General features: G+C 34.7%; 1 protein-coding gene across 1 annotated transcript; it reads right to left on the minus strand.

Annotated features, from left to right (window-relative positions):
* Positions 1–1,825: 1,825 nt before the first annotated feature.
* On the minus strand, positions 1,826–2,809 carry LOC132606009 (uncharacterized mitochondrial protein AtMg00810-like). The gene is made up of 2 exons (XM_060319309.1): positions 2,763–2,809; positions 1,826–2,615 (listed from the first exon to the last, which is right to left on the minus strand). Exons 1-2 carry the CDS (start codon positions 2,807–2,809, stop codon positions 1,826–1,828), a joined length of 837 nt encoding a protein of 278 aa, XP_060175292.1.
* Positions 2,810–18,202: the final 15,393 nt, after the last annotated feature.

The following is an 18,202-nucleotide window of genomic DNA, read 5'->3' on the forward strand; positions in this document are numbered from 1 at the left end:
GAATACCAATCATTAGCTAAGGACACTTAAGCCATTCATTCCAAACTAATCATTAAATTCTACAGAAAATTCGGCAGCACTTCCCCTGTAAATAGGCCATCCCGAGAATTTATCTCGCTCAAAATCAACAACAACCACCACAATAACCAACCTAGTAACATTGATAACCAATTCGAAAGGCAAAATAATAATAGTAACTCTCTTTTACATCATTCAACAACTTTCATAAATTCAACTCGACGACTTACCTTCAAGCCAACATCGATGCTTATATATTTAAATACTAACCCGAATCCATACCAACAATACTTAAAGACATTCTAAGCAATTCATACAACATTTCCAACAATCCAAAATTTTTCCCTTCCTTTCCACATAATGTAACTCTTCCATTCTAACTTCACACCATCCAACTAATATCAACATTTTTCCATATTCATTAACTAACTCAAGATTACCCAAACATATTTCAATAACATTTTAAACAATATCCAAGGATTCGAACCATTCCGCCCATTTCCATATTCCATTCGAAACTTCTACAATTGCAACGAAACTACCAAATCGCATTGTTTTCTTCCAAATTCATTAATAACAACCATAGTTCACATTTAGCATCTTACTTTCATAATTGCATAAAAATTATATAAAAATCACATAATTTCTCATAACATACAACCAATTTCAACACCAACTCAACTCGTTAACCCTTTATCTACGTCATCAATGTCACAAGGACACCTCTAACAAGCTAAATAAATTTTAATTCACCATTCTCTTTCATTACTATGGCTCACGGCCACACTCCTCTTCACACACCCACACGACCTCTATAAAGTTTCTAACCATTAATTTCCTTCATTCTCATCACATAACCCATGATAACAACAACAATAATCATATGAACATAATCATACCCTCAATCCTTTCAATTTAGCAAGGATAGCAATATGTCCATAAAACAACACAACTTTAAATTTAACCATTTAATTCCTACATAATGCTACTAAAATCAATTCCTCATTCTTACTCAAAACACCCCCCTTACACGCCTCAATTTATAATTCAACATCAACATACATAACCCGTTTGTATTCAACACACATCTACCAAGCTATACAAGTCTAAACTACCTCCAAAACATGTAGAAAAGAATTAAATCTTACCTTAGAGACAAGCTCTAATTTTTCACCATGAAATGTCTTCAAGAAAGCCATGGCCGTGAGTTGCCATGGCTACCATGAGCTCCATATTTTTCCTCCTCTTGATCTCCAAATCTCTCCAATTAATTGTGTAGAAGGGGGAAAAAATGAACTGGCCGTGAACAGTGCCCGTGAACAGTGCGCCGCCCGTGAACAGTGGCGGCCGTGACCTTCTCTTTCTTTAGGTTTGAGAGCTCCTCTCTCTATCTCTAAGTTTCTCAAGTTTGAAAGATGATAAATGAGTTCCTTAGTCATCAATTTGACTTAAATATCATGCCTACTAGTTGGACACATGTCCCACTCATGGCTTGAGCCAATCAAATTTGGCCACATGTCTTGGTGAGGCCCACACGACCACTAGTGTCTAATTAGTGAATAATTAATTTTTAATCCCCACTTAATAATCTAATCATGGTTAATTAATCCCTAATCTCCATTAATATTTATACACTAAGTAAAATTTATAAGCAATTCATGTTCTAATAGAAACCGAAAATTAAAGATTTCTACTTCGTGCCCGAAAATGATCCCGTCTTTAACTTGAGTCGATTCTTTTGCGAATAACTCGACGTATAAAATTATGGGATATAACACTTTGTTAACTCAATCGCAAACTTGCTATCTCAAAATATTTTTGTAGGACTATCTTGCTTGTGTTGAAGAAATCCAAGCATCCTTCTCGACCATAATGCTTGTCTAGCACTACTTGTTGCAGCCATGTACTCTGCTTCAGTTGTTGACAAAGCAACAACTTGTTGCTTTTTTGAAGACCAAGAAAATACACCAGACCCCAAATAAAATGCATATCCAGAAGTACTTTTTCTTTGCATCATATCACCAGCCCAATCACTGTCTGTAAATCCAACGAGACTACTATCATTAGTCTTTGAATAAAATATGCCATCAGATTGCGTACCTTGAATATATCTCAAAATTATTTTAGCTGCTTGCAAGTGTGATTGACGAGGCGACTCCATAAATCTGCTAATTAATCTAACTCCATAAGTAATGTCAGGTCTTATAGAAGTCAAGTACCTTAGACTCCCTACCAATTTTCTAAAATATGTAGCATCAACAAAATCACCAGTTCCATTTTTAGTTAACTTCAATTTTTCTTCAACAGGGACCAGAATTGGCTTGGCTTTGTCCATATTAAATCTTTTCAAAATATCACCAACATATTTTTTCTGAGAGATAAAAATTTCACCTTCCAATTGAGAAACTTCAATGCCGAGGAAATAAGACATTAGTCCCAAATCAGTCATCTCAAACTGTCTAATCATGGCCTCCCTAAATTCAGAAATTAGTTTGGGATTATTGCCGGTAAATATTAAGTCATCCACGTATAAACACACGATGAGAATATCTCCACCAGAATTGAATTTGATGTATAGTGTATGCTTATAGGGATATCTATGAAAACCATGTCCAATAAAATAAGAATCAATACAAGTATACCAAGCTCTAGGAGCTTGTTTCAACCCATATAACACCTTCTTCAACTTGTAAACTTTATTTTCTTGACCCTTTTTTACATACCCTGCAGGCTACTCAACATACACTTCTTCCTCAAGAACACCATTCAAGAAAGAAGATTTCACATCCATTTGATAAAAATTTCAACAATTATTGGCAGCAAGAGAAATAATCATACGAATTGTATCAAGTCTTGCAACAGGTGCAAATACTTCAAAATAATCAATACCTGCTTTCTGCTTGTATCCTTTAACAACTAATCTTGCCTTAAAGCGATCAACTTCTCCAGTTGATTTGTATTTGGTCTTGTATACCCACTTGACTTCAATTGGCCTTTTCGAAGGTGGTAAAGTAGTCAATTCCCATGTGTTATTTTTCTCAATAGCATGAATTTCTTCATTCATTGCATGTATCCAACAATCATCTTTCGCAGCTTCCTCAAAAGTAACTGGATCACAGTCTGCAAATAGAGCAAAATTCACAATATCTTCGTCGGATAAGTCATTATCATTACCAACAACATAGTCTTGCAAACGGGCTGGTAAATAGTGATGTCTTTGCGGGCGATTGGATGTCTCTGTTTGAACAGGTTACGCTATTTGTTCCTCTTGATGTCTGCTAAAACTTCCTTCCTCCATGACTGGAATTATTGGTTGAGACGTGGAAGGTTTAGGATTCTTCTTTGACCAATCCCAGGCACTCTGCTCATCAAAGGTAACATCTCTACAAATAATTATTTTTCCTGTATCCGGATTAAATAATTTGTAACCCTTTGTCTCATGACTGTAGCCAATAAAAATATATTTTTCTGCCTTATAATCCAATTTCTTTCTCAAAGCATTAGGAACATGAGCATAAGCAAGACAACTAAATACTTTTAGATGAGAAATACTTGGTTTCTTACCTGACCAAACTTCTTGTGAAGTTTTTCCAAAATTAGATCGAGTAGGACACCTATTAAGAACATAAATTGCACAGGAAACAGCTTCTACCCAAAAATCTTTAGCAATATTTTTGGAATGCATCGTAGATCTCACCATATCCATCACTGTTCTATTTTTCCTTTCAGCCACACTATTTTGTTGAGGAGTATATCTAGATGTCAATTGATGCTTAATACCATACTTCTTCAAATAATTATAACACACAAGAAACTCAGTTCCCCTATCACTTCTCAATGTCTTAATAAAATATCCACTTTGCTTCTCTACATAAGCCTTGAAGCTCTTAAAAACTTCACATGCATCAGATTTATTTTTCAGAAAATATACCCAAGTCTTTCGGCTGAAATCATCGATGAAAGTAATAAAATACTTACTACCTCCATTCGAAGGAACTTCAACTAAGCATAGGTTAGAGTGGATTAACTCCAATGATGCATTCGCCCTCCAAGCTTTGCCTTTTTGAAAAAGTTCTCTGTACTTCTTTCCCAAAATACAAGACTCACGCCTTCTGTCAGGAAAATCAATAGAAGGCAAACCATCAACCAAATTCTTTCTTGCAAGAAAATTCAAACTCCCAAAATTCAGATGTCCAAAGCGTAGATGCCACAGCCAAGTATCATCATAATTCACAGAACTAAATCAAGGTAAATCGCCACGATGGAGATAAAGAGGCCATAAACGACTATTATTCATCTTTATTCTTGCAATTAGTCCTATTTTATCTTCACTGATCGTTCCCATTCCGTACTTAAAACGCAAATCATAACCTTTTTCTGTTAGTTGCCCCAAACTCAATAAATTGTGATGAAGACTCGGAACATAATATACCTCAGATATAAAATGAGAAGATCCATTTTTCGAAGTAATTGGAATTTTTCCCCTTCCACCAGCAGGCACCTTTGCATTATTGCCAAGTTTTATTGTAGCTTTAAATGATTCATCCATATCAACAAATAATTCCTTATTTCCAGACATATGATTGCTACAACCAGAATCAATAAACCCTTCATTCCCTTTATTTTCTTCAGTCGCGGAGCTAGAAAACAATAATGTATCTTGTTTATCTCAATAATTTTCAGCCATCTTTGCATGTTCTTCCCTATTTTCAGATTCATTGTACCAACAATCACGTTGATAATGTCCATATTTTCCACAATTATAACACTGAACATTTGATTTATCACGTCTTTGAAAATTTTGATTACTCTGTTGTTCCCTCCTGAAATTATTATCATTTCTCTGTTGATAGGAAAAATTACCTCTACCTCGACCTCGATAATCACCTCTACCACCTCGTCCTCTACCTCTAAAATTGTGACCTCGTTGATTTGTTTCAGCCAGATTTGATTTTTCTTGTTTTTCTTTAGGTTGATTCACCTTTGTTTGCAATGCCTCATCAACTGTTTCAGTTGTTTGTTGATTCAGGGACATCTCATATGTCACCAGTTCACCTTCTAAATCACCAAGTGTCAAAGTGCTAAGATCTTTCGTTGCCTCAAGAACCGTCTTCTTAGTGTGAAATTTTATACTCAAGGACCGCAATATTTTTTCAGCAACTTTAACTTGGTCTAATGCTTCTCCATTAGTCGTCATATCGTTGACAGTATCAATAACTCTTGTAAAGAATTCTTTGACGGACTTTGTAGGTTTCATTTGGGCCAACTCATATTGTCTTCTAAGCTCTTGCAATTTGACTTTTCTTACGTCTGCGGAACCTCGATGTGAATTCACCAAAAATTTTCAAGCCTACTTTGCCGACTTTGCATGTAAAAATTTATTATACACATGCAATTTGACCTTGCTGTTAAGGTAGAAACGTGTTGCTACACTCCATAATAATATGTGTGACTTGTATTAAAACAAGAAAGAATGAGTTAAGAAGGTTCAAGGAAAGTTAGTCGAGTTAGTAAGAATATCGTTATATACATATGGTTTCCTTAAGTATCCCAAGGTGACACGGTTACCTAAAGGACGTGAAATCGCGCTATGAGTATGTATATGAGGTAAAGTGAGTGACCTTTTAAAGTATTTGAGATCATTAGTAATGATATAGAAGATGGACAAAATATATGAACATACTTTTGCGATTGGAGTTTCGTCGAAGCTTTGTGAGTTCTCTAATTATGTTTAAGGTTATTGTGATTCTCTGGACCTTTCGAGACGTGTATATGGATTTTTATTGATGTATACAAGTGTGTACATGTATTCATAAGAGGTTACATGAGGTTGGAAGAGGATTAGAAGTTAAACGAAATGAATCGGAACAACTTCAATAAAATCTCGGACCAGATTTTTAGCCCATATTGTTGGAGGCATATCTCCTAGCATATGAGGAGTTTTAAGGTGTTTCAAAAGGCTAAAATTAAGTTCATCGAGTCTAGTTTACAACGCAATAAACCGCTCGTCAAAATAATATCGGGATAAGGAGAGATATGGACGATGCAAGTTGGATTATTAAGTGGGGATTAAGACATAAATGTACACAAATTTTGCACTAGTGGCCGTGTGGGGTCCACTAGCACATAACAAAAATCAGATTTTTTGCCCATTCTTAATTGGGGGAACGTGTAAGGCCTTCTTGGGCAGCACAACGGTCTCCTTGTTGACCAAAAGTTCAGCCAACTCATTTCCCAACTAGACAAAGTTGAACAAGAGAGAGAAGCTCTCTTCTTCACCAACTAGAGAAAGAAAGCAACGGTTTCCATGGCTGTTCCACCACCAAAAACGGCCAGATCTTCCATTTATTTTCCTCCATTAAACCCCTAAAGTGTTCTACACATTCACCATTAAGTTTCAAGTGAAGAAGAAACCATAAACATGCCATTCAAGCTCCTATAGCTCACGGCCAGATTGGGTTCTCCATGTAGATTCAAAAAATATATTTTCTTCAAGTGTTTCAACCCTTATAAAGGTGCATAATAACGTGTAGTAGTTGTTGGAAAGAAACAAGGAGGTGTAGCATTTCACTAGGGGTGAAGATTCGGCCAAAGTGAAGAACAAGATTGTAAGGTAAGAATGATCATTTTTCTTGTGTTGTATTCGTGTATGTTGGTATTGGGCTGTTTCTCTTGAATTTGAAATGAGCCGTGTGTTGTAGAGATAAATGAAATCATGCTTAATCTTCTTGTACATGTATTGGAAATGGATTGAATGTGTTGTAGTATGGATAAATGGATGAAAATCATGAAGTTGTTGAAGTGGTGTTGTAGCCGTGTGACTGGACTGTTTTGGGGGGATTTAGAGACTGTTTTGTGTCACATTTTGATTGTTGTTGTTATGGACATTGTGGTGTATTGTATGCATGTTGAATATGTGAATTAAGGTGTTAAAGAAATGAATTATGTTGAAGCATACGAGCAGTCCAAAACAGTGGACTGTTTTAGTGCTAGAGGTGAAATTGTATGTGTTGAGTGTTGATTCTTGTTATGAACGTTTAGTGGAAGTGAAGCATAATGATTCAAGTTGAAATTGAAATGAATTGTGGGCTGTTGTAAGAATGGAAATGATGCTAAAACAGTTCCAAGAATCATGAAAGTAATGTCATTAAACATGTTGTTGTCGTTGTAAGGTTTTAGTGTCGACAATATAGCTATTTGCGTACGAATTTGGTGATATATTTATTGTGTGACTGCTGGTCGTATTTTACTGAAATTATATGAAGACATGAAATAATGTGTAAGAATCATATGTGGTTTGCTTGGTATGTTCGTAAACGTTCGCAAGAATTTCGGGCACCTTTATGTTGTTGGTTAGGGACTGTTTTGGGCGTGTTGTTGGTTAGGGACTGTTTTGGACGTGTCGTGGTTAGGAACTGTTTTGGACATGTTGTCTTCTTTAAATTGGAAAGACTAATGATAGTTAAGAATATATATATTGTATTTACGTTGTTTGGGTTGTTGTAAAGTTGCTACACGAAAACGTTAAGGCTACGAATTATTAGGAGTAACTTGAGAATGTAGTAGCCGTATGTGAATCGATATGGAATGTTGTATTTGGAATGTTATGTGGGCTGTCCGGATTGGTATTGAGCATATGATTATTGACGTTGGATCGGTTGTATGTAGTTGGTTTGAATGCGAACGAAACGTGGTCTAAATGTTTGAAAGGGATTGTTAACGTTAAAGTACGTATTGAATTCCCTCGTAGACTAATTGTAGCTCTTGATATCTTGATATAGGATAAGTGTTTTTGGGCAGCAAGTACAAGTTATAATACGACTAAACGCTAAAGGTATGTAAAGCGCAACCCTTCTTTCTTTTGGCATGCCTTAGTTTTCAATAGGCTATATCACAAGTCTCGAGGAAATTCCAAATTCGAAATCCGAGTACGTTATGATCCTTATATATATTTATTGGCATTCTTATGTATGTTGTGATGAAGTATGAACCATTATGTCTTCGAAAGCATTGATTTCCAAACTTTGTACAAAAAAAGTTGTTTTAAAGAATTCCGTAACTATGAAATGCCATATCTTTTGCATAAAGGCTCGGATTGCTCCAATATTTTTATAGGAGTTTGCATGATGTATAATGAGTATGTTTTCCATAGGCGGGCCCGACTCGGGTCAATACCCGTCCGTGGGTCCCGCGACTTTCCTTTATGTAATTCGGACGACTTTTGAAAGAATTTGGTATGATTATCATTTCGAATTTCAAGTATGGTCACTTACTTATATTTGAGTCTTATAAATTATTTTGGAATATGGAAATGATCCCAAGAAGACTATTATCACATAATCTATTTTTGTTATCCGAAATATACGCACCGTGACTATCGTGCGGTTTCATTAATACGGTTGTTGTTCGGAATACTCCATCGAGTCCTTGTAAAATTGTATTATGTCTCATATTGCATTAGTTTCTCACTACTCCACTCGTGGATGTCTCAATGTTTCCTTCACTGAGCCCGGGCCAGGATATGTTGTCTAGCGTATTCCTCTGCATTGTTCGCCGTGCCTCGATAGTGAGGGGGCAGGTATACGTGTACATGGGTTGTGGAGTATGCTGTGCCATGTACACTATTTTGATATGATATGATATGATCCGATATGGCCATTTGACATGACATGCTATGTTATGGGGTTATCCCCTATTCTGATCCTTATGTGTTGTGGCACCAGCGTCGGGAGGGTGACCACGTTCTGTCTACCGAGTCCCTTGGCGGGGGCCGGACATGATATGGCATATGTTTCTGTACACATTCCTTATGTTTTGAAATATGCATTTGGTATTCTGGATTTTTGCATTTCTTTCTGTTCGTTCTGTTTCCGGTTATGATTTTGGTTTCTCTACTTCAGGCTTTACATATTCAGTACATATTTCGTACTGACCCCCTTTCTTCGGGGGCTGCGTTTTCATGCCGCGCAGGTACATACGACGGGTTCGCTGATCCGCCCGCTTAGGATCTTATTCTGCTATTCTGAGGCGCTCTCTTATCCGGAGCCTATATTTTTGGTACAGTCTCCTGCTATTGTATAAATGTACGTCACTCAGGGGTACGACGGGGCCCTGTCCCGTCATATGATTCTGTCGGTCTGTTTAGAGGTCTATGGACATGTTTGTGGGTTGGGGTCTTTCTGTATGGATGCGTGTATATGTTGTGTTTGGGCGATCCCATTCGCCGCGGCGGCCGGTCCGCATATGTTTAAATGTTGCTTTGTTGGCCCTATGTGGCCTTTGTTGGTATTTTCTGTGCGCAGGGTATATTGGATAGTCCGTAAAACAAAGGAAACTCTGCCGAAATTTTTCTGGAAATTATCTAAATTTAAAATATAGTCTTGTCGGCTTCTGCTATATACTGGAATGCGGTTAATAAAATCTGAGATAGCATTTGATAGATGTGTCTGGGTGCCCAGATCGGGCACTAGTCACGGCCTACGGGGTTGGGTCGTGACACGTGCCTTATAATCCAATTGTCTATTTTTCTCCAAATCTTTAGTTGTTTCACCGGTCAATGTTGTGCTTTCTGGGGTTTCCACGAACCCTGTATCAATAATGGACCATAGTCCAACAACATTGAAAAAAAAAAATCATCTGTTAATACCAACTCTCAAAATTATTTTTGCCATCAAACACAAAAATGGGACAATTTGGTAAATAGGGAATATCCATATTCTTTTATATATGTCGGATCTCACACGAGGCTTTGGTCGGATCTCACACAGGCTCTGATACCAATTTGAAGAAAATAAAAATACTCAAAAGAATAATATAAGCACACGTGAAAGACTCAACAATGGCTATATAGAAGAATTTTATCAAACTAAAGAGAGAAGGTAGGAAGCTTTACTTAATAACTCAAAACCCTTGAGTCTCACTACAATTAAAATATGTGACATAGCATCCCTATTTATAATACTAGAAATCAAAATAGACTAGGACTAGAAAACCCTATTCCAATATGGATTTGATAAATAAATCCTAACTAAACATGAATTAAATAAACTACCACTGGATGATAAGTTGAAGAAATGGGGACACCAATTCCCTTCCAGATGCTATTGTTGTCAACATCCAAAAGTGGAAGATACCTCCCATGTCTTTTTACACTCACCAACAGCTCAAGCCATCTGGAAGTATTTTTGTGGACCAGTGGGAATAAATACTGAGAATTTGCAAGTTACCCAAATAATTAACAGATGGTGGGATATGCCTAGTAGACTACATGCCAAATGCATCAACCAAGCTGTCTCTGCTATTATTATTTGGGAACTCTGGAAGAGGAGAAACACTATGAGACATGAAGGGAAGGTGTCAATCACAAAACTCATTTACCAGGTGATGCATACTTTGATTCAATTCATGAAGGTGAGAAGGAGAAATTTTAGGTATGCACCATATAATTGGAGTGTGATTGTTGAGGCATTACAGAGATATTCTCCAAAGATAAGAGTAACACCAGTGACTTGGAGAACTCCAGATATTGGATGGATAAAAGTCAATACTGATGGAGCCTCAAGAGGAAACCCAGGTAGGAGTTCATGGGCCTTTTGTGTAAGGGATGAAAAGGGAGATGTGATACAAGCACAGGCCAGAGAAATAGAGGATCTTCAAAGCACCAACATCGAGGCAGAGGCCCTAGCCATTTTACAGGCTCTCAGGTATTTAAAAGACAGTCAATGGGATCAAATAAGGATAGAGACAGATTCACTTTTGCTGAAGAACTCTATTCAAAGGACATGGGAAATTCCTTGGCAAATCATTACTATGGTGGAAGAAATTTGGAGAATAAGTGAGGAAAAAGTGGTGGTGATAGAGCATATTTATAGGGAAGGAAACAAATTAGCAGATCACTTGGCTAATTTAGCTTTGGACACAGGGGGACATACAATTCAATTCCTTTCATGACATGGAGAGCCACTGTAAAAGAATTGTGAACAGTGACAAATTACAGCTGCCCTGTCTAAGAATTAGATCATGTTAAGGAGACTGAATATAGGGGGAAGGTGGGAGAAAATGAGGTCCTCACACTCAAATCCTTTGGGAGGAGAATGTGAAGGATTTGGTTGACACTAACTGTTTGCTAATGGTTGCAGGTACACAAACTAACATAAATGGAGGATTTTAATTCAACAGGTACCACAGAACAACCACACTGAAGGAATACCAACAAGCAGCGAAACACAGTGTAATCAGGATGTTGAGAAGTTTTACCAGCATAAATTGCAACTGGTTGGAAGCACTTTTGACAAATGACATGAAGTGGAATTACTGCTCCTAATGATTAAGCACATGGAACACAACAGACCTCTTGAGTACACATGGGCATACAGTTTCTATTTAGTGGTTGTTTCTTAGTTGGTGGTATTAGCACCCCGGGATGCTCATCCTACTGAGAACTGGTCATTAGTTAGAAAATGTACTGCCTTGGTGCATATAGAGGGCCAAATATAGAGCATGTGAGATATAGAAACAAAAGTTCTTTATGGAGCAATTATTTCAAATTTCATTCTATTAGTAATTTTTTAACAATTTGTAATATCAAATTAAGACAAGTTATAAGTCTTAATTTGATCATTAGTTTAAATTTTGTATTTTCATTAGCCTTTTGGCTAGAGTTATACAAACTTCTGGATTTTTTGATTAAAAAAAAATAAAAATTAAATAAACTAAATCTTAAACAACTTAGATTTTCTGCTCTTGGTTTATTTCCTACATGTTCTTAGTTGTTTCTTGTGATGATGGAGAATTATTAAGCTTCCTTTCTCTAGACATGTTGGGCTCCAAGGAGGCATTATTCGTTCGATGTGATTACTAAAAAAGATTCTCTTAACAAAATGGTCTATTAAAAACTTAATACATTATTATTATCATAATTACCATCATTATTACTTTATTATATCTCTAATTCTGCTACTGACTCTTGTATCTGTAGAGATCGTGAATTAATATTGCTTAAAGTATTGCCCTGACAGCTCCTGTGCTCTGCGTGGTTATTCATTAAAAATTTAACCAATGAGATTAACAATTAATCTGAATTCTTAGAGGAGAGCACGTGCTTTCATGTGGAAGGAAGGAGGGATCAAACAGAATTTAAGTGGACAATATATGGTAGATAAATTTCAAGTTGCATATATATGTGGATTATGTTTTGAAACGAAAAAATATTTGATGTCTTCAAGTGTTAGGTAACCTAAGTGGGGTGGGGGAGGGTGCATGATTTGTATAAAACATGATCTTTTTATGTTCTAATTTTCATGATATTGCGGGTAAATTATGTTAATATGCAACAATATTTGATGTTTTTGTTGAAAAATATAATTAAGTAAATAAAAGTGTGTTCTCTCTAACAATTTGAGTTTGCAGATGAGAAGTCACACGCTATAACATTGTACCACAACAAGCAGAGGTCTTGGGCTCGAATTTCGCCGCCGCTCATTATAAAAAGAATTAATTTCAACGTGCTTGACCCAAGAAAAAGAACTAAGCCGCACGTGAGGGGCATGTTAAAAGACATAATTAAATAAATAAATAAATAAATTTAATATGCTCTCTTTACAACTTAAACTTTTAAATGAGATGATCACGTTTTAACATTTTTCAAACAATTACTTGGTTTCTAAATACGCACTTAGGTCTCTTTTTGCAATCTAAGGGAGGGAAGGATTTAGTATATCTTCTAATTTACCACCAATTTGTGGGGTAAAATGATTGTGATCTCTTTATTTTTAATTCGGAAAAGGCTCATAAATACCCTTAACCTATTGAAAAAGACTCATAAATACCCTCCTTCCACCTTTTGGTCTAAAAATACCGTTAAGGTTTGTTTTTGGCTCAAATATACCCCTCAAAATAACAAAGTTAAAGTTAACTCTTTTAAAAAGCCAAATGGCATTTTGTGATTGGGCACATATATTATTTAATTTAAAAATTAAAAAATATGAACAAAACTGATTTTTGTTTTTGCATTTCGTGAATTAATCAACGAAATATGTTTTTTTTTTTCATTTCGTGAATAAAAAAACAAAATAGGAAATTATAATTATTTTTTTTTTGCATTTCGTGTATTAAAAAACGAAATAGGATAAAAAAAATTAATTTTGTTCATATAAAAACGAAATTGGAAAATATATTTTGTCCAATTTTCCAATTTCATTTTTATATGAACGAAAATAATTTTTTTATCCTATTTCGTTTTTTAATACACGAAATGCAAAAAAAAAAATTATAATTTCCTATTTCGTTTTTTTATTCACGAAATGCAAAAAAAAAAACATATTTCGTTGATTAATTCACGAAATGCAAAAAAAAAAATCAGTTTCGTTCATATTTTTTAATTTTTAATTAGTTAAAAAAATTTAATTTTTAATTTTTAAGTTTCCACACAATTTTTTTTTTTAAAATATGTAAATTACGGAATTTTATTATTGGCAATTCTTTTTTAAAATCTGGAATTTTAAATTACTGGCAATTTATTATTGACAATTTTTTTTTTAAAATCTGGATTTTTTTTTTTAAATTACGGAATTTTATTATTGACCAATTACAAAATGCCATTTAAATTGTTAGTTTGAGGGGTATATTTGAGCCAAAAACAAACCTTAAGGGTATATTTAGACCTAAAAGGTGGATGGAAGGGTATTTTTAGACTAAAAGGTGGAAGGAGGGTATTTATAAGCCTTTTTCAATAGGTTAGGGGTATTTATGAGTCTTTTCCGTTTTTAATTAATTGGTAATCTTGAGTTTGAATTTTGAAAATGAAGAATTTTTCAGTAGAAAATACTTTATCTCTTTAATGACTTACACATCGTGAATTTGGATTAGTTTCGTGAATTTCAACCACAAAGTACCTAAAGAAAATAAGGGGTCGTTTGGTAGCTGATTTTGATGTGAGTTATGCAGGTATTAAATCTTGCACAAATAATACTATATTCGGTAGCTGGTTAGAAGGTAAGTTATTCATGTATTAAATTAATCTTTATATTATTAATACGTGTACAATTCTAACCGGCTACCAAACGACCCCTAAATTTATATTTTGTTGCTCGTGATCCAATGGTGGACCATTGAGAGAGAAAAATGGTCAATGTTTTATCACATGCAAGCCGTAATTAAGCTAAGGAGTATATATCCAATAGCTTTGACCGCAAGAAACGGTAACACTAGTCAAACATCATGATGTGACAATATTCCATACAATTACCGAAAGAGAATTACTAGCTCGTCTTGTTTTCTTTTCACACCCTTTTGTTAAAAATCGAAGCCTTCTTTGGCTTCTTTAGCTATACTATTTGTTGAAGTGTGTGCGTGGTCATTTAAAAATTTAAACTATTAAAAAAGTATGTTTTATTTATTAAATTATATTTTCAGCACATGTTTGATTTTTTTTTCACAAGGCAAGCACGAAAAAAATATTTGGAATAATGAATGATTGTGACTTGTGAGACTAGAACACATGACCTCGGCTTGTTCTGATACATGTTGAAATATGACACTAACTCATCCAAAATTTAAGCCATCAGAGATAGCTCAATTTCAGTAACGACTTAATAATATATATCCTCATATACTGAGATAACTCAATTTCATTAATGACTTAATAATATCCTCATATACTCTTTTCTTCTTGCTCTTAGTGACATCTTTAAGGGAGAGAATACGGATTTGCGTACTCGATGGTCTCGTGAAGATAACTTTCTCTTTGAGATTCATTAATTATAATATATATTGGTAACTTAGGATAAGTATTTTTGGAAATGAGAGCAGATGGCATCTCAAGCTCTGGTTGTCAGTCTGCGTGATCAGTAGGAAATGCCTAGAGCTTTCAACTTATCCCGTTAATTCTAGGAGCCCGTTACTAATAATAGCGGACTATATTCAATAGAATTTTTTTTTTCCACAAAATCTGCAATTTTGCTTGAACATTTCACTAGTATATTAATATTTGTCAGAATTTCATGCAATTTACATGTGTTTTGAGTTAATTGAGATAACGAGCGGTCTAGAATATAATGTTAAGCTTAAATCACATTTTAGAATTAAATTTGCAAATCGCCGAAGCAAAAAAGTGTAAATCGCATTATTTCTAAAATGCAATTTGTAAGTTACTTTCTAAAATGCAACTTGCAAAATCACATATATGTGTTTTGCACATTTTGGAATTCCCTATGCACATTTTGAAAAAAAAAACATTAAATATGTACTTATATATTTTCTTTAATATTATTGTTTAGTAGATTTCCTGGCAAGTAACCTCATTTACAAAAATAATCCTTCTCTTTTAAGTTTTATCCTTTTTCTTCTGCCTTTCTGGATAATGTCCTAGGTCTTTACTTCCACATCTTATAATTTCCCACATTTATGATGGAGTAAAGAATCTTGACATTATTCGTTCAGTTTAATCAATCATAGCAAGTTATTATTATATATGTATATTACATGTTACCGTATTTTTACACTGTCAATGCGAGGAGTAGACACTACACAAAAAAAAACATGAATTAGCGAATGATTAAAAAGGCAATAACATGACCTTATAATTATGATGATAGCAAAAGTTAAGGTATCAAAATTTCATAATTTTCCTGGCAGTGTCATGTTCAGATTGCAAAAATGATGCAGCATGGACAGCGAGAGTTAGCAAGAAAAAGAGAGTCACGTGAAACCCAATAAAGAATACTGGTATCTATCTATCTGGAAAACATTAGTGAGTGACCACTAAGGAAAGGATTAACGAATCTATACCATGACCAAAATATTAAAGAATTAAAAAAGTGCACATTGAACGACTTATCCGAGACGGATTCAGAATTTAATCATATGGGTAGATTACTACTAAAAAGATGAAGTTTCAATAGAAATTTCCAATAGCATTCGTCGAAAAATGGCTCCCGCACAAAAGCACTTTTAAAGAAAAAATTTCATACTTCTCATGGCGTTTTGATGAAAAAGTCCGTCGAAAATTTGTGTTTTTAGAGATGTTCTTACATGAACCCATTATATTTTTGTAACTATGAGTTAGAAGCTAGTAATATTTATTACTATGATTTTAATGATATGAACAGGGTTCTATGGTCGGTTTTTTATTGGAATACGAAGTGAATCAAATTGAAGGACCCTTTAACACTTTGATATATATTTTGCTCCGTATAAAAATTAGTGGATTCAAAGAAACTTATTATTTCCTCACTGCATCCGCCTGTGCCTGCAATTTCCTTTTCTCATTAACCATTTATCCATCCATTCACCCCCTACCTATGATCTCTACCTTCCAAGGTAGGGGTAAGGTCTGCATACGTTCTACCCTCTCCAGAGCTCATTTTGTGGGATTTCACTGAGTATGTTGTTTTTGTTGATGATCGAGTTTGTTTCGAAATATTTAACGTGTTAAAGAAAAAACAAAATCATTTACTGCATTTTGTCAAATCCACTCTTATTGTTCTAATTAGTATAGTGTCAACTAAGTGAGACGTTTTAAGATAAATAAAAGGTACTTTATAATTAAGGCTATTAGATACATCTTCATAAAGAGTGCAGAAACCTTTTAAAAACAAATAATATGAGATAGGGGTGTGTGTTTAAAATAAAACAAGCGCTGTAATCTTAATTAGCCTGTTGATAGCTTATTGTTTAGTTGTACTATATAGTACTACTTCCAAATCTGACACTGAAAGCATGTAGAATTACAGTAATTAACTCTGCAATCTCTATGTTGTTTTCCTTCTTTCTAGGCACTTTTTTAATGCAACTCTTAATGCTTATTATGTCAAGAACATAATATACTGCAACTATATATGACGGGTTAAAGGCATGATAATATTGATTAATTGATCCTTAAATGTGGATATGACATAGGTCTATGGAATCATATTTAATGTAATACTATACACTTGAAGCTATTTAAGAAAGAAAAACTAGTTATCTCTTAAGGCGAAAGGCGAAAGTCCTTAGTACATAGTAGTAATGACTTTGGATATTAGTTATATAAGTATAATATTATCCTTTCAATCCCAAAAAGAAAGTACATATATAGTGGTAGTGAGAAGTTGAGGAGTTAAAGAGTAGAAGAATCCTCATTGGTTGACTTATATTTCTTCCGGCCCAAATATTAGTCGCTTTGACAAACTGAATACATCTTAAAAAAATAAGGAACATTTGTTACCTTTTTTTTTTTTTTTTCAAATTCACCCTTAACTGCTTCAATTAGTAGTGTTAACCAAGGACAGATGGATAGGAATAAGGAGTTTAGCTGAATCCCCTTCGTCGAAAGATTATATTGTGCTTCTCAAGGAAGGGAAAGAGGAGAGGCACAGATAATTAGGGAAGTGGAGTAATTATGAAGACTAGCATAGAAGTCCAACTTCTTTTTATGGAAGCCGAGATTCCTCCATGACGTGGTCTTAGACTAGTTAATCGTGATGGACTAGTATTTCGAACTAAAAGAGATTTCGGACCCGACTATGAAGTTCAAGAAAAGAAAAAGGTAGGTTTATGGTGAACACTGAGCACACGTATGACAGAAGACGTAGCTGGAGGAGAAGCGCTACGAAGAACAAGGAGTTCTGAAGCTTTCCAAATACAGAAAAACTGAATTTTTTTGGTTATATATAAATCGTTGAGTCTCCTTGATACAGAAACTTTTTTAATGCAGTGGCAAAATGGATTCAAATATTGCTTTTGGTCACATATTCACCACTACTGTTAATTAAGTGAGACTTTAGGAGAAAAATAAAGGGCGTGCAAAAACCTTAATTCAAGGACAGATATTAATAGACAGGAGATAGCAACTTTGTAGAGAGAAAACTGGTCAGAACAATATAGCTCTTAATCCCTTCATCAGTTACCCATGACTCAGCTGCCTATACATGTTATTTTCACAAGGCAAAGGTAAAATGACATATAGTTAACTCTTAGCGAACATTGTAGTCTTAGCAGGGGCTTATGTTAAAATAGAACCTGAAATCATATTTAAAATATACTACACCTTAAGGCACAAAGAAGCCCAAGCTTACACTTTGTTGCTCCTAAATCAGAATGGTTCATGAAATTTTTAGAGGATAAAAGAAACACGGTGATTACTTCTTTGTTTAAAAATGTGGCAGCGGCCAGCACATACTATTCAAAGTAATGGAAGTTTTCACCA

The sequence above is a fragment of the Lycium barbarum genome, chromosome 8 (genome assembly GCF_019175385.1).
Source record: "Lycium barbarum isolate Lr01 chromosome 8, ASM1917538v2, whole genome shotgun sequence".
Lineage (NCBI taxonomy): Eukaryota > Viridiplantae > Streptophyta > Magnoliopsida > Solanales > Solanaceae > Lycium > Lycium barbarum.